We start from the raw sequence: 14,258 nt of genomic DNA on the forward strand, positions 1-14,258 counted from the left end.
GCCATCTCCAAGGCTTCCCACATCCTAGCAGTCATTCGGCGATCCTTCTGCGTCATCGACGAAACCACGTTGCCACTGCTCTTCCGGACAATGGTCCGCCCCCATCTGGAGTATGCCAACGCGGTCTGGGGGCCATTCAACAGAGCGGACCAGAAGCGGATTGAAAGGGTCCAAAGGAGAGCCACAAAGCTCGTCGCCAGCATCCGCGAACTCCCCTACGAGGCGAGGCTCCAGACACTTAACCTGCCGTCTCTCTACTACCGTCGTCGCCGCGGCGATATGATAACGGTCTACCAAGTGCTCCACGGGGGAGTTGACGTTGACGCGTCCAAGTTCTTTACGCGAGCAGCGACGTCCCGGACCCGTGGACACACATGGAAGCTTTCCAAGTCCAGGACCAACTCCAGAGTCAGACGAAACGCGTTCAGCGTGAGAGTCGTGAACGACTGGAATTCGCTGCCATCGACTGTTGTTGATGCGCCTTCAGTCGACTCATTCAAGGCCAGGCTCGACAGTCACTGGGCACGCTTCATGCACATGACTCACCCATACGACTGAAACATCACACAATACAGACAAACAGCTCGACAAGACCGGATCCCAGAGGCCAAGTGGCCTTTCTAAATTCCGCGATTTATAAGTATAAGTATAAGTATAACCAACGGACCATACGCTCACCGCGTTCGATGTCTCTCGGACGACGGAGATTCTACGTCGTCCGGCCAATCCTGTCCAAGGTCAGCGGGAGCTCGGTTGCGGTTATGGAACGTGATTGGCCGGACGGCGTAGAATCTTCGTCGTCCGAGAGACATCGAACGCGGGGGATGTTTACGCGCCATGTGTGCGAAGTGCGGCAGAATTGTAACGTAAAAACGGTGTCTCCCGCTGCGGTTGTGGGGCGTGATTACTGAATTACTGAATTTCAGAGTATATACAGAATTTTGCCTAGCCGGGGAAAAGGAAACAGTTGCTCGCATCAGCATGAGTAGATTGCAAGCAATGGGGAGGCCGGGCCGTATAGAGCAATGGTAAGGTAAGTAAAATATTTTTAGTTGCAGTCGGGCGCACTGTGGTATCTCCGATTCATTTATGGAGACGTTTCTATTATTGGAAACGTTTCCAATTTTGACTACTCTTCTGTTCCAAAAATGGAAACGCTCGTTCCATAAATAGAAACGCCAACATCTCCGCACATATTTTCTTGCCAAGGGTGGCTGGATTTGATGTATAACAACTGTTTCGCGTAAAACAAGCTCAGATACACCAAAAGCACTTGTCTTCTTGCATGGAAAGCTGTCGTATGCATTCAAATTCACATCTTTAACATGCGCCGGAATTGTATCCATTTATGGAGACTCAGTTTCCAAAAATGGAAACGCCAATGTTCCAAAATAGAAACGCTGAAGTTCAAATGTGTGCAAACTTAGCTTAAAGGGACCCTCCCACCTTCAAAAAAGTTAATGAATTGGCACGAAAGTGATGTCACTCGGTTCAGAAAGAGCGAAAACGAATATCTACCAAATTTCATAGAAAAATATTCACCGGTTTTCAAGATATTAGACTTTTACTTTTGTTTACTTTTTGGGATCTCCGCTGTTCCTAGCGACTTTATTTGAAAGTGCGGCATTTCTTGCGCGCAAAGCTGCATATACCACCGCGTGCTACCAAACGTTTTAGTAAAAGATTTAAAAATCGTTAGATCTCCGCTGACGTCACAAATTCTAAGGGGGCATACCAATGCACTAGCCCCTTAGAATCCGAAAACAGCAAGTTTGAAATTCCATATCTCCGAATTAAAGCATTTGTCGATGTTGTGAGTGCCCAAACCGGTATTTGCAGGCCATGGCCACCAATTTGGCTATCTCAACTCAAAACTAATGTTAAGGTGGGAGTGTCCCTTTAAATGTGTTTTTAAAATTCACATGCAACTTAAAATTTGATGTTTTGGGAGTGGTTTAGCATCTCGGCTCTCGGCAGTTACCTTGGACGTCGGGTTGGATAATAATACATTACGCGCCGCAACTTTAGCACATTCAAAAGTCAAGTAAAACTAAGATTTCCCAGAAACTACTGGACAGATGTGGTCCAAAGTGGGCAATACATAAAGCGTAGATAGCATTTCAATATATAAAATTGTTATCAATGTTACACATGAGCTAGAATGAATAAATTCATCGTCAGAATACAACGGTATTTGGTGTGACGACGGTGCAGACCTTATTTCCATCCTGCTTTTTACTTATTTGCACGGAGATTTACGTTGATCCGAGCCTACGATCGTATTCAGCACATTTGAAATATCATAAAATGCCCACTAAAGTCTCCAAATAGGGCTTTGCAGCAACTTTCATGCGATTAAATAAAAGATTGACGACCACCAGGCCACTGGTACACCGGAAAATGCAGCGTGAAAATGAATGAAAAACTGAAGTTCCTGGTGATGTGGTTGTTCCAATCAATGGGCCAGTCTTTCAGCAGTCTGTTAAAAACGTTATTTTTTGTTGAAAACATTCATAAATGTTATTATTTTCAATTAGAAAAACGTGTGAATTTTTTATCACGTCAACATGTTATAAACATCGCCTCGTTCGTCAACTTTCGGTTTTCTGATCGGAAAGTCGGAGAACAGGAACATAAACTAGAATGCTGGCTGTCGATTGGTGGCATCCTGCGCATGCCAAATTGCACCATGCCCAGTTTGCTTTAAAGGTAGTGATGCACACAGCGTCTCCATTTATGGAACAGACCGTTTCTATTTTTGGAAACGGCGTATCCATTGTTCCAAAAATGGAAACGTTTCCATAAATGGATCGGAAATACCACAGTGTGCCCGACTGGTTGTGCATCACACTTCAACTTCAGGCCGAGATACACAACCACTTAACCTAAAAATATTTGACTTACCATGCCTGTAATCTCATTGCCTGTAATCTGCTAAGGCATTTCCTTCGGTACTGCACTGCTACCCCCGAGTACGGGGCAGCATGCTGCTTTACGGTTTGTGCAGCATTTTAATGCACTTTCATCTGTAATCTAATTATGCATAATTAGATTGAGATGCATGCATTTTTGACTGAGCAATGAATTCAGTGAGCAATGCATCCACTTAGCAATGCATTCTTGACAGTATTTTATGTTTATCATATTAACAAAGTTTGCATCATTTCAGGGCATGGACACTGAAGTTGGTTCCACAGTTTTTCCATGGTCCAGTCAGAGTGTTGAGGAGTGCCTTTGGCCAGTGCACAGACCACCTCCATCTCCATGGGAGAATCAGATATCACAGCTGAGTGCGTCTCTGCTCTCTCCTCCTGTCTGTCCCACTATGACGGCACACCTGTCTGTGAGGCCCGCACCTCACCTGTCTGTGAACTGCTGGAGAAGGCGGCGCTGCGGCTGACGGACACGGATCCGGCGCTGGCTCAGCCGAGCGCCGCCGACCTGCTGGCGCCGGCCGCCGACCTGCTGCGGCTGCACCTGGCCTGCTACGGCACGGCCCGGGTGGCTGCCCGGCCCGGCCGCGAGTGGCCCGTCAATGTGGACGTGAGCGGCGAGCGCGTGCGGCTGGTGCCGCGGCCGGAGAGGCGCGCGCACACCGCTTACACCACCGAGCCGGTGCTCGAGTGGCACCAGGTGCTGGCCGTGCGGCCGGCGCCGGCGGCCGGCTCGACCAGCACCGAGAAGGGTGGCAGTACCCCCAAGACCACTGGCAGCCATGAGGCAAAGTCCCCAAGATGTGCCGACTCGACCGCCGCCACCAGGGCTTCCGCCGCATCCGATGTGGCCACACCAGTGGCAAATTCCAGTCGTGGCCTGCGGCTGCTGCGGGAGAAATACAAACTCGGTGCACCTAGCCCGTCACCCGAGACACGCAGCTCGCCGGGGAATCGCCCGGAAAACACCAGTGACGTCACCACGCCTAAAAGTAGCGGTAAACAGGCATCCAGAGCCAATCTTTCGACCCGGTCAGCCACCAACCTCACCCTCGCCCCAACTCCTGAACTAAAAGCAACAACCAAGAGAGTGTCGTTCGGGTCGGGATGCGGCACTCCTGCTGGGTCGGGACCCGCTGCGAACTCCCGCGCCCGCTCCCGCAGTCGGTCGCGGAATCAACCTGCCGATCTGCTCAGCCGACGCGGCCGCTCGGCCAGCCTGGCTGCCGGCAGGGCCAGGGGCGTGCCGAACAGGGTATCGCGTGCCGGCGCCACCCCCGAGCCGCCGCCGCCGCCGCCGCCGCCGCGTCTGGTGCGGGCGGTGAGCGTGGCGGCCGGCGGAGACCTCTGGTGCACCACCTCTGCCGACTGGGAGCACCAGCTGAGGACCATCAGCGCGCGCGCAGAGGCCGCCACCGCCGCCGCCGCCGACAAACGGCCCGAGACACTGCTCTACGGACAGCTGGTTATCCACCATGTGAGTACCGACGGGCTGCCGAGGCGGGATACGATTTGGGATTTCAAGTTTTGCGAGTGCAATTGGGACCTGGGCTGCATGCCGTTGCTTTTAAAGTTGGTGTGCTTATTTCAATTTTTTATTTCTGACCGTTTGGTTTCCCATGGGCCATGAGTGCTACGTCAAGAACATTGAACTGAACAATGAACACTGAACTGCCTCTGGTAATTGCTTGTGGCCTGCTCACTGCACGAACACCGCTAAGACCCAGCTGCCCCTCCCCCCCCCACCGCTGACACCCGCTTTGCACGGCTGCTGCCGTCAGAACTGCGTGCTGCCCGAGCTGCCGCGCTTTGTTCGCTGTCTGAGCCTGCAGCGGCGCGCCGCCGAGCCGGTGCTGGTGTGGCTGTGTGACGCGGCGCGCGCGCTGCTCGTGCCGCGCTGCACACTGCTGTCGGCCTGCAGTGACGGCCTGCAGCTGTACCGGCAGCCGCCGCTGCTGGTCCTCCTCACCGGCAAACGTCAGTCACGGCAGACCGGCTCCGGCGAGCCGCGGCCACACCCGGCTGCGACGGCGGGAGGGGACTGGGACTGGGAGGGGACGGGTGGGCAGGAAACTGGAACAGGGGATGGGAGATGTCGCTAGGGAGCTGGGATGGGACGGGTGATAGGATGTTTTTAAGTTACTCAGGTACGTTGGGAGATGGCATTGAAAGGAAATTACTCTGCAAGTGAATCATCGGCTGCTGAAGCATATAACAAGACTGTTTTTTTCTTAATCTTTTGTCTGTGGTAAGTAACGCCCTCAGTTTTCAGAAACGACAGTGTGAAGAGGCTGTTTAGTGTTTTTGTTACTACTATCAGTATTTCTGCTGGCTGAGATCGTCGTGGGATTGAATTATGCCAGTCTGGTGCGCTGTGATAGAGTGATCACCGTCGGACCAGTGGACTGCTGTGGCGGCTGCCGCCGGTCTGTGTCCTGCCCTGTCCCGGCCTGTGACCGTCCCCTGTGGCCGCCGGTCGGTCGGCAGGCCTGCCTCTGGTCGTGCCAGCGCGTCTGGTGGCCGCCTGTCTGTCGCTGCTGGCCGGCAGCCTGCCGTGGCTGACGGCTCCGGAGCCGGCGCGCCGCCTGGCCCACTCGGGGCTGGCCGTGCTGGCCGCCGAGGTTGGCTCACCGGAGGCGCTGGAGCTGCTCACCAGGATGGCGCGCCACCCGGCCACGGCGCCGCCGCTGCGCGCCGCGGAGGTGGTCGCGCCGCTGGCAGGTGGGAATGGGACGGGGCGGGGCGGGGCACTCGGTCGGGGGCAGGGCAAGGCTATGGGACCGACTGTGGCTGCGCCGCTAGCACGGTGACGGGAGAGGAGAGCTGCGGGCGGCCGCGCCGCTGGTAAGTCGGTGCGATCATAGGAGAGGGCGGTTGGATCAACAGGGGGAGCTGTGGAACTGGTTATGACCAGGTAAGCGCGACGTGTGTTGCTGCGTGCGAGCACGCTGTCGTATTCCCGTGATGTGCCTGTGTGTCTGTCCCTGTGACTGTGATTCTGACCGTCTCTGCGCTGTGTGTGTGTGTCTGTGACTGTGTGGCTCTGTTGTAGCTGTGTCAGTGTGTCCGTCCCGTCACCCTGCCCGTCTCTGTACCGCCGCAGACCTGGCCGGCGACCAGCTGGACCTGCCGGAGCCGGACGAGGCGCAGCTCTGCCGACTGGTGCGGCTGCTGCGGGCCGCCGTCGGCGCCGGGATGAGCGACCCGGGCCGCAGCCTGCTGGCCGGCTCCCCGCTGCTGCACGGTCAGTGAAACCTGCCAGTAAATTAACCCTTAGCGACCCGGGCCGCAGCCTGCTGGCCGGCTCCCCACTGCTGCACGGTCAGTGATAATGTCCCGGTCGCGCAGCTCATTTGCTAACAGATAGGAGAATATGGAGATAACAGATGGGCACAACTAACATTACTAAATGAGGTAGTCTAGTAAGTCTTTATTACAGAATTACCGCTGACTAGCTATTCCCCTGTCTGTGTTGTGAAGGGCTGCTAGTCTCGTCTGGAACGTCGGCTGACTGTACCCTGGTCCCTGTCTGTGTTCCACAGGGCTGCTGCGGCTGGTGAAGGGCCCCCGTCTTGAGCTGGAGGTGCGCCGTCTGGTCAGCCGGCTGCAGGAGAACGATACGCCGGCGGAGGGGCCGACCGTCCCGGCGGCCGCCTCCACGCCGAGACAGGTGCGGCCGGAACGACGGCCAGCGACTGGGCTTGTGATAAGCTCGGGGCTGGTGCAGGGCTGGGCTGAAAAAAATACGCTTGATGGATCTGCTCGTGGGAATGACTGGTTGTGTCAGTTGTGTCAGCTAGGGAGAATATTTTGATGAAAACATGGGGCCAATGGCTCGCGAAATCTTTGATTCAGTGACGGTCATGTGATGCCCCTCCGTCTCCAAGACCGTATTTACTGTGTGATATGACTCGCCGTTGTGCCGGCAGCTGCCGGCCGCGCCGGGGTCGGCCGGTCTGTCCCGCCGGGTGCGGCCGGCCGGTCCGCCGCGCCGCGCCCAGTCCTCCACCCCCGGTACACAGACCTCGGCGGCTGATACCGCGAGGTCGGCCGGGGCCGCGGCGGCGCCCGCCCGGCCCCGACTGCCGGGAGCCAGTGCGGCGGCGGCGGCGGCAGTGGTGAGGAGAGCGCCACCGCTGCTGCCCACTCCGCCCGATCCGGCGCCGCCCGTGGCGCCCGGCCGGCTGGTCCGTCTCAACGAGGAGGAACTGCGCGCCGACGGTGGCGCCGACGGGCGGCCGCCGCCCGAAACTGACGGTCAGTGGGCCGCAGGCGTGCACTTTTTATACCGTTTGGTGTGACTGCTATTCAATGTCCATCTGGCTGGTAGGCATCCTGTTACAGTGCAGTGCTTAGGTTTGTTGTTAGTCAGCAAACAGAAATGTGATGTCATTGTTGTTTTTTATGTCCCTTTTCCATGGATGGGGCTCCTAACAGGCAGCTTACCCCCTCTCTGCCCTCGCAGCGGCGCCGGCGCGGCCGCCGGCCTCGGTCATCGAGTACCTGCGGCGCGGCCAGCGCTGTCGCCTGCGCACCAGCCTCTGCCTGCAGCTGGAGGACGTGAGGCGTGTACAGGACATGGGGCAACAGCGGCTGGCCATGGTGAGTCGCCAGCGCCACCCGGCGGCCAACAGACGTACTACACCTTTTTGCGTTAGCTTTTGACCATTGAGCAAAACATTTGTACATATTCGCCATATAGGTGGCGCTACAAATGGGCGGTTGGTCACAAAGAATCACCATTGTGCCAAACTATTCGGCGATCCTCCTCTACAACTCGACATTGAACGAATGGTTCAACATTGTGCAAAACAAATCGTTAATGGTCGAAACTATTCGTTATATGCCGAGCTGGCTCCGTCTATGCCGTAGTCTGGCGAACTGTTGAACTGTTTTGCAGATCGCTTGTTTTGTTTTGTTTGTTTTGTTTTGTTTTGTTGGGTTAGGCCCTTTCGGTCCAATGAGACCATTTCAGAGCCGGGAGGATGATAGGATATAGGGGGAGACATTGGTCTGGGCAGGCACCTTAGTGAGTCGCCGGGGCTGAGCCCGTCCAGAGGACAGGCCACCCAGCCCCAAGGCACTCACTGCACTCGGCTACGGGGTGCGCTCCCTCGGCCGCAGCGGTGCCGCTCCAAGGGAGCAGCCCGCATGAGATAAAGTTGCCTGTCCAGCCCGGAGAGGGGTTGCGGCGTGGAGAAGGATTTCAATATCCTGAGGATAGAAGCACGGAACGGTGCAGCTGATCGCTCATTTCAGTGTTCAATATATTTTGCTGAATGGCTGAAATGAAACACACCACGACGGAGTAGTTGTGCTCAATGCCGATTGTCGAAATGGCTCCTCAAACAGTTATGGCGAATGGTTGATTTCATATGCAAAAAGGTGTAGTGTGCGAACCGAACAGTACGCTCATATGGTTTAGGGAGTGATGGGGCGGGTATAGCTTCTTTGTGTATGTGGGTGTTAAACGGCTGTTGGTCAGCGCTTTGAAACACATGCTATGTAGTCGATGTGCAATAACTGAACGCCTCGTACTGCCTCTGGCCAGCTTCTGTGCGGTCTGCTGAACGCGGGCGCCGGTGGCGCCATCTACTACGGTGTGAGCGCCGACGGCCGGGTGAACGGGCTGCAGCTGGACGGTGGCCACCGGGACCGGCTCAGACTCGGTGAGTGGGGGGGGGGGGGGAGGCAGTCACCGGGACCGGCTGAGACTCGGTGAGCGGGGGGGGGGAGGCAGCCGCCGGGACCGGCTCAGACTCGGTGAGTGGGGCTCTGTGTGTGGCGGCGGGGGGGGGGGGGGCGCAGCCACCGGGACCGGCTGAGACTCGGTGAGTGGGGCTCTGTGTGTGGCGGCGGGGGGGGGGGGGGCGCAGCCACCGGGACCGGCTGAGACTCGGTGAGCGGGGCTCTGTGTGTGGCGGCGGGGGGGGGGGGGGTAGGGGGAGGGGGGACGCAGCCACTGGGATCAGCTCAGGATGGTATGTGGGGGGACCGACCTCTAATTTCGGTATGTATGTTTTGTGGGGGGGGGGGAGGGGGTACACAGACTTGGTGAAAGTATGGTGGCCGGCGCTGGGACTGACTTTGAGGCTGGTGCCGTTTGGTATGTCGGGGAGTGGGCCTTACACTCTGTACCTGACTGGCGTGTCTCTCTGCACAGGCGTGGACAAGGTGGTGAGTCACCTGCTGGAGCCGGCAGTTCCGTCCGACTGCGTCCGGCTGCAGTTTGTTCCCGTCCTGGAGAGCGGCCAGTCGGCCAGGGACCTCCGGCTGAGCTCGCACACCCTGTTCGTGGTGGTCGTCCACTGCCTGTCCCCGCCGGTAGGTTAGACCAGTCCCCGCCGGTAGGTTAGACCAGTCCCCGCCGGTAGGTTAGACCAGTCCCCGCCGGTAGGTTAGACCAGTCCCCGCCGGTAGGTTAGGCCAGTCCATACCGGTAGGTTAGACCAGTCCCTACCGGTAGGTGAGACCGTTTTCCCCCTTCTGGATGTATGAACTATGAGCTTTGTGTCCTATGAGCCATGTGTCCTGAGCTGTGTGAGCTACATGAGTTGTGATAGCTGTGCGAGCTATCATGCATCCTGCGGCTGTGCGAGCTCTGTAAGCTGTAAGCTGCTGATGGCTCAGCTCACTGCCGAGTCAATGTTTTATTGACCCTTACTGTGATCCTGGCTCCGGCCGGCTCCGGGTTTTTTATGCGACGGCTAGATAACTATTTTGGTACAGAATCCTGCGTCAGTCTGACTTATTCGCTGCTATGTTTCTGTGTTACCAAGGTTACCAGCTGCACCCAATCACTTAACCGGAGAGCTTGTTCAGTGCGTCGCACGCCACTTGTGTGCCGATGTACGCCCCGCTAGACAACCAATATCGCAGCAGCCAGTGTCCCACATTGTATTTTTGCCTGGGTGTCAGAGGGGAAAGTTACTCACCAAAAGGATAAGAGTGATAATTGTCGATGAGACAAGGCCCAAAAAGAGAGGAAAAGATCAAAAGTATGAACTTGTGTACTATTTTGGCAGATGTAGGATGCTTAACGACCACTAACGCAAATTATTGGTGGCATTGGGATTTGGCTGGTAGAATTGGGATTGGGTTGGTGGAATTGGGATTGGAAATTTTTGTCTTAACGCGCGCCGTGCTGTTGACCTGAACTTTCCGCCGAGTGACGCCTCCCCCCCCCCCCCGCCCCCGTCTAACTCGGCTCCTGGACAGTGGACCACGTAGCGGCACGCGGTAAGCGGCACTCGAAAGAATACTTAGATGTATAATACTTAGATGTTTTTAGGATTAGTACTTAGGGTAAAGTGTTAAAATTGGATTATTGTTATTTATGGTAGCAACAACTTGTGATCGGTGGTGCAAAGAATGTTATCCGCTCTTTCGCCATCTCTGCTTCAAATATGAATGTTTCAATTGTTCACTCTGAAAAGCCACAAGGCGAAATATCAGTCTCTTTATATATATTTTGTTTTTTCGTCATTTTTGTTTAAGTATGAGCAAAGGCTATTTCATCATCACTAAAACAATAATACTAACAATGCTCATCACAACCATCAACCATATATGATTTCAACAATTCTTAAACACCCGACGGGTAACTCGGCAACCAATAGACCTACAGCGCCGCGGAAAAGCACAAAGCACATTCGATGGCTCTTTTAACCTCTTTCGCTAACGTGTCCTCAGATTTGACCTCAGACCAACGGTTTAGCCTCCAGAGGGCAAAAACCCTAAAAATAGGCACTTTTCATGATAAATGTTTTCGGTAATAGCTTGACTCTGGTGAGCCACGACGTCACTTTTGCCAGCATCGTGTTCCTCTCGTCAAGACGCGTCGAATGAACTGTAATTTAACCTGCAAAGGTCATTTTGAAAAAAATGACCTCAGGTCAGGGTTATGACCTGACCGGAAAGGGTGATGCTGCATATCAGTCGATCCGTATCGTCGAGCTGAGCACATCTGACGTGTTTTCACCGCTCTAGCACCTTTCTGTCAAAAGTTATAGTAAAAAAGCTGCTGAAAATCTTTCATGACCTCAGGGGCACACAGGTTCTGTTGCAATTTTCCGATTGATTATGTTATGTTTACCTATGAACCGATGTTTGAGAGTGCTAAGAAAGGCATTCCTCCAAAAGAGGCGCATTTTAATTTTCTCCCATTGACTTATAATGGAGAAGTCGCAAAATTGACCTGACCTTAGGTTACAGATAAATCCGAGATATGCATTTTATGCATACCCTAAGCAATCACTGAAAGATTCAAAGTGATCGCTCAGTCGGTGTAGCTACAGCGAACTTTACTTTTTCTGAGGTAAGGTTTCTTGACGTGACCTGGTGACCTGACCTTGAATGACCGAGGTCTGAAATTATCACTAAATTTGCGGAAAAGACGTAGGAACAGGTGTACCGAAAACGGCGGCACAAAGCGCCGCCGTTTGTGAGATATTCGCGAAAGACCTGGGGGGGGGGGGCGGCGTAAAAACGCCCCCCCCCCCCAAGCACGGCGTGGGTTAATTCCCATTAATTGAAAGTGAGTCTGACAAATTATATTCATTTGGATGTCGTTTCTCACACAAATCCACACATTTTGAGACACAGACATTTGACTGCGGGCGCTCAGCGGCCTGCATGCAACGCATCCACTGGTGACATAGTCTACTGTGAGCTTTTCGGCCAAGGAAGCTCAGGATGACTGTGTACTTTGTGTACCGTCTATACGATAGTCTGATTATTTCGCACGATTCCTGATGACGTCAGCGCTGAGCAGCTGAGCGGTATGTCACGTCATGGTGTGCTCACGCCTCGGCACACTCGCGCCCCAAGGGACCCGACGAAGCCGACAGGGCGACTCTTTCGCTTATTTTGTGCTGGAAACTTCACTGCCGTGCATGTTTTCACATGTTCATGAACCGTGAGGCACAGCGAATTGGATTTTCCACTTTCTCGTTTTGTGTAATTGTATTTCGAAACGCGATGAATGAGAAAGTTAAACAGACGGGCACAGATGTTACTTGTCATTGAAATTTAGAAATAACAGCAAATTATCCAGTTAAATTGTCTTTCTTTCTTGCCACAAACTTAATGAATGCAATGTTTTAGGTCGTGTCTTTGGACGTGGTTTGTTAATTGACCTCCAACAATCATGGTTTTTATTCCTCACGTTATTGACGGTTGCTGTTTCACAAGTGTAGCGAAGTATGATTATCGTAGCAGCACTCTTCGTGTGTGCCTGATTTTCCGCCGCTCCCACCCTGTCGCTGGCAGCGGGAGGTGTTCCTGGTGCGGTCGCAGCAGACGGCGTTCCTGCGTCGGGCCGGGCCGGCCGGGGAGCCGCAGACCGCGCCGCTCAGCCTGCCGCAGCTCCGCCAGCTGGTGGCCGCACAAGAGATGGCGCTAGTGAGCGGCCGCCAGGCGGCGCTGGAGTCTGCCACCGCCTGTCTGCGCCGTCTGCTGGCCCCCGCGCCGGCCGCGTGTGGCGACTGCGGGGGAACGAAACCGGCGACCGCGGACTGTCGCAGGCAGGTGGCTGCTTCTGGGGAGGACCGGTCCGGTGGGTGGACTGACTGACTGATCGGGAGGGATGGGGTGTGGACTGAGGCGGACTGGACGGCAGGGGGACTGGGATGTGGACTGAGGCGGACGGGACGGCAGGGGGACTGGGATGTGGACTGAGGCGGACGGGACGGCAAGGCTACGAGGTGATCTGAGGCGGATTGAGCTCACCCAAACATGACAGTGTTGAATGAATCAAAAGCTGCTAGAGCATTTGCGGCAGCTCTCTGGCCCCTGAACATTTAGGAGACAACTGTCTCTCTTTTTTCGTTTTTTTTTTTTAGGAAGGAAACAGCTAGTCACCAGGAATTAATTTTCTGGTTATCGTTTTTGCAGTATCGATGCTGTATTTCTGATCAGTCCTTACTAGGTCAATACAGCAGAAATTCTGGGCATTTTACTCACCTGGGATACTATGCGATGTCGCTAAAGTACAAATTACGGAGTCTTACAGTTGTGCCAGCTGAGTGAATAGTTTACGTACAAAAAAGTTTGTCCGTGTTTTTGCGGTTTGCAGGCCAGGTGCGGTTCTTCCATGGCTCGTATTGCAAATATGACGCTTGCTTTGGCTGCATTTTGCGAGCCTTCACTGTAACATAAGGGTGGCGGGTGTTTTCGTATGCGACGCGTTCGGCGTGATATCGTTGCATCTCAACAAACCATTTGACCCCGCCCCGGAGGTCACGTGACGTAGTTCAGTAACCCGGCGTCTGCTCAATGCCGTTACAAAGGCTATACCCCGATCTACATCTACATCTACATCAATGCGTGTTACGTGGCGTTTTTCGTAATTTTGTTCCCAGGTCAATTCGGTATTCATGGTTATGGATTTGTACGCCGGAGTGAACTCAGGAACACGCGTTGTTGCTCATTTTTGTGTCGTTGCTATCCATTGTGATCCTATGAAGACATTGGTAGTTCTCGATTGCCACCATCGCTGCGAGCTGCGTGTGCCACCACCGGATTAACCCGGTGCCTACTTACTTCGAACAATTTTGATTTGTGTTGCTCATTCGAGCTTTGTAAAGCAATGCCTTTGTCCAAATGCGTGGCGCTTGGTATGCACAGTGCATACCTACTGCAGTGTTAGCAGCTGCACAGTGCACATTGGTTTGAGAGTGGTTGAGTTGTTTATGGTTATACAGCGTTGGTTATACTCTAGCCAGGATTACATTGATGAAAATACATTTTTGTACTTAAGTATATCGATGTAATTGAAGTTCCGAGACCCGAGTACATGCTATGATGTAGGCATTCATTATATTTTTCTACTTCCTTCCTCAGTGGTGGGTTGATACTTGATGCCATTGAATGTAGAACAGATTTTCTACGACGGTCTGTGTTTATAAATGCATTTAACTACAGAATACGGATTGTATTCTTTAGATACCTTTTAGCACTCGCACCAGGACGATGAGTTTATGATCCATTCCCACTTATTGATTATTGCAGACCCTGGATGTAGCTTAGGTCAGTCATTCAAGTGTAACGAGCAGATTTCACTGCGTTCTCCCCGCATTACTTGACAAATAGATAGTCACGGCCACATAACCTCGCCGCCCCATCCTCATACTCTGCCGAGCTGCCTCTAGTGGATTGCTGTCTGATGCGTAGCGGTATGAACAGAGATTTACCGTAGCTGTCGGCTACAGCTTACATTACTTGATCAAAACACGTATCGGCTCTCAGCCGGCCATTTTCAGAAAGTAGCTCAGAATGTGCGTCTGTGGACTGTGGCTATGCCAGTTTGCCACAGGCGGCCTGACA

General features: G+C 53.8%; 1 protein-coding gene across 3 annotated transcripts; it reads left to right on the forward strand.

Moving 5' to 3' along the window:
- Positions 1-884: 884 nt before the first annotated feature.
- Positions 885-13,692, forward strand: LOC122366810. 3 transcript variants are annotated; one of them, XM_043339426.1, is made up of 12 exons: positions 891-1,028; positions 3,170-4,410; positions 4,715-4,910; positions 5,421-5,654; positions 6,037-6,177; positions 6,476-6,603; positions 6,863-7,190; positions 7,399-7,535; positions 8,485-8,602; positions 9,097-9,257; positions 10,152-10,172; positions 12,204-12,332. In XM_043339426.1, the coding sequence occupies exons 2-11, from the start codon at positions 3,265-3,267 to the stop codon at positions 10,161-10,163; spliced, it is 2,601 nt and encodes an 866-aa protein (XP_043195361.1). In that variant the 5' UTR covers positions 891-1,028; positions 3,170-3,264; the 3' UTR covers positions 10,164-10,172; positions 12,204-12,332. The 3 variants fall into 3 exon arrangements, with proteins under 3 accessions (XP_043195360.1, XP_043195361.1, XP_043195359.1); XM_043339425.1 differs by lacking the exon at positions 10,152-10,172 and having other exon boundaries at positions 885-1,033; positions 12,204-13,692; XM_043339424.1 differs by lacking the exon at positions 10,152-10,172 and having other exon boundaries at positions 12,204-13,692.
- The last annotated feature ends 566 nt before the right edge of the window (positions 13,693-14,258 follow it).

The sequence above is a fragment of the Amphibalanus amphitrite genome, unplaced genomic scaffold (genome assembly GCF_019059575.1).
Source record: "Amphibalanus amphitrite isolate SeventyFive unplaced genomic scaffold, NRLGWU_Aamphi_draft 000832F_arrow, whole genome shotgun sequence".
Classification (NCBI taxonomy): domain Eukaryota; kingdom Metazoa; phylum Arthropoda; class Thecostraca; order Balanomorpha; family Balanidae; genus Amphibalanus; species Amphibalanus amphitrite.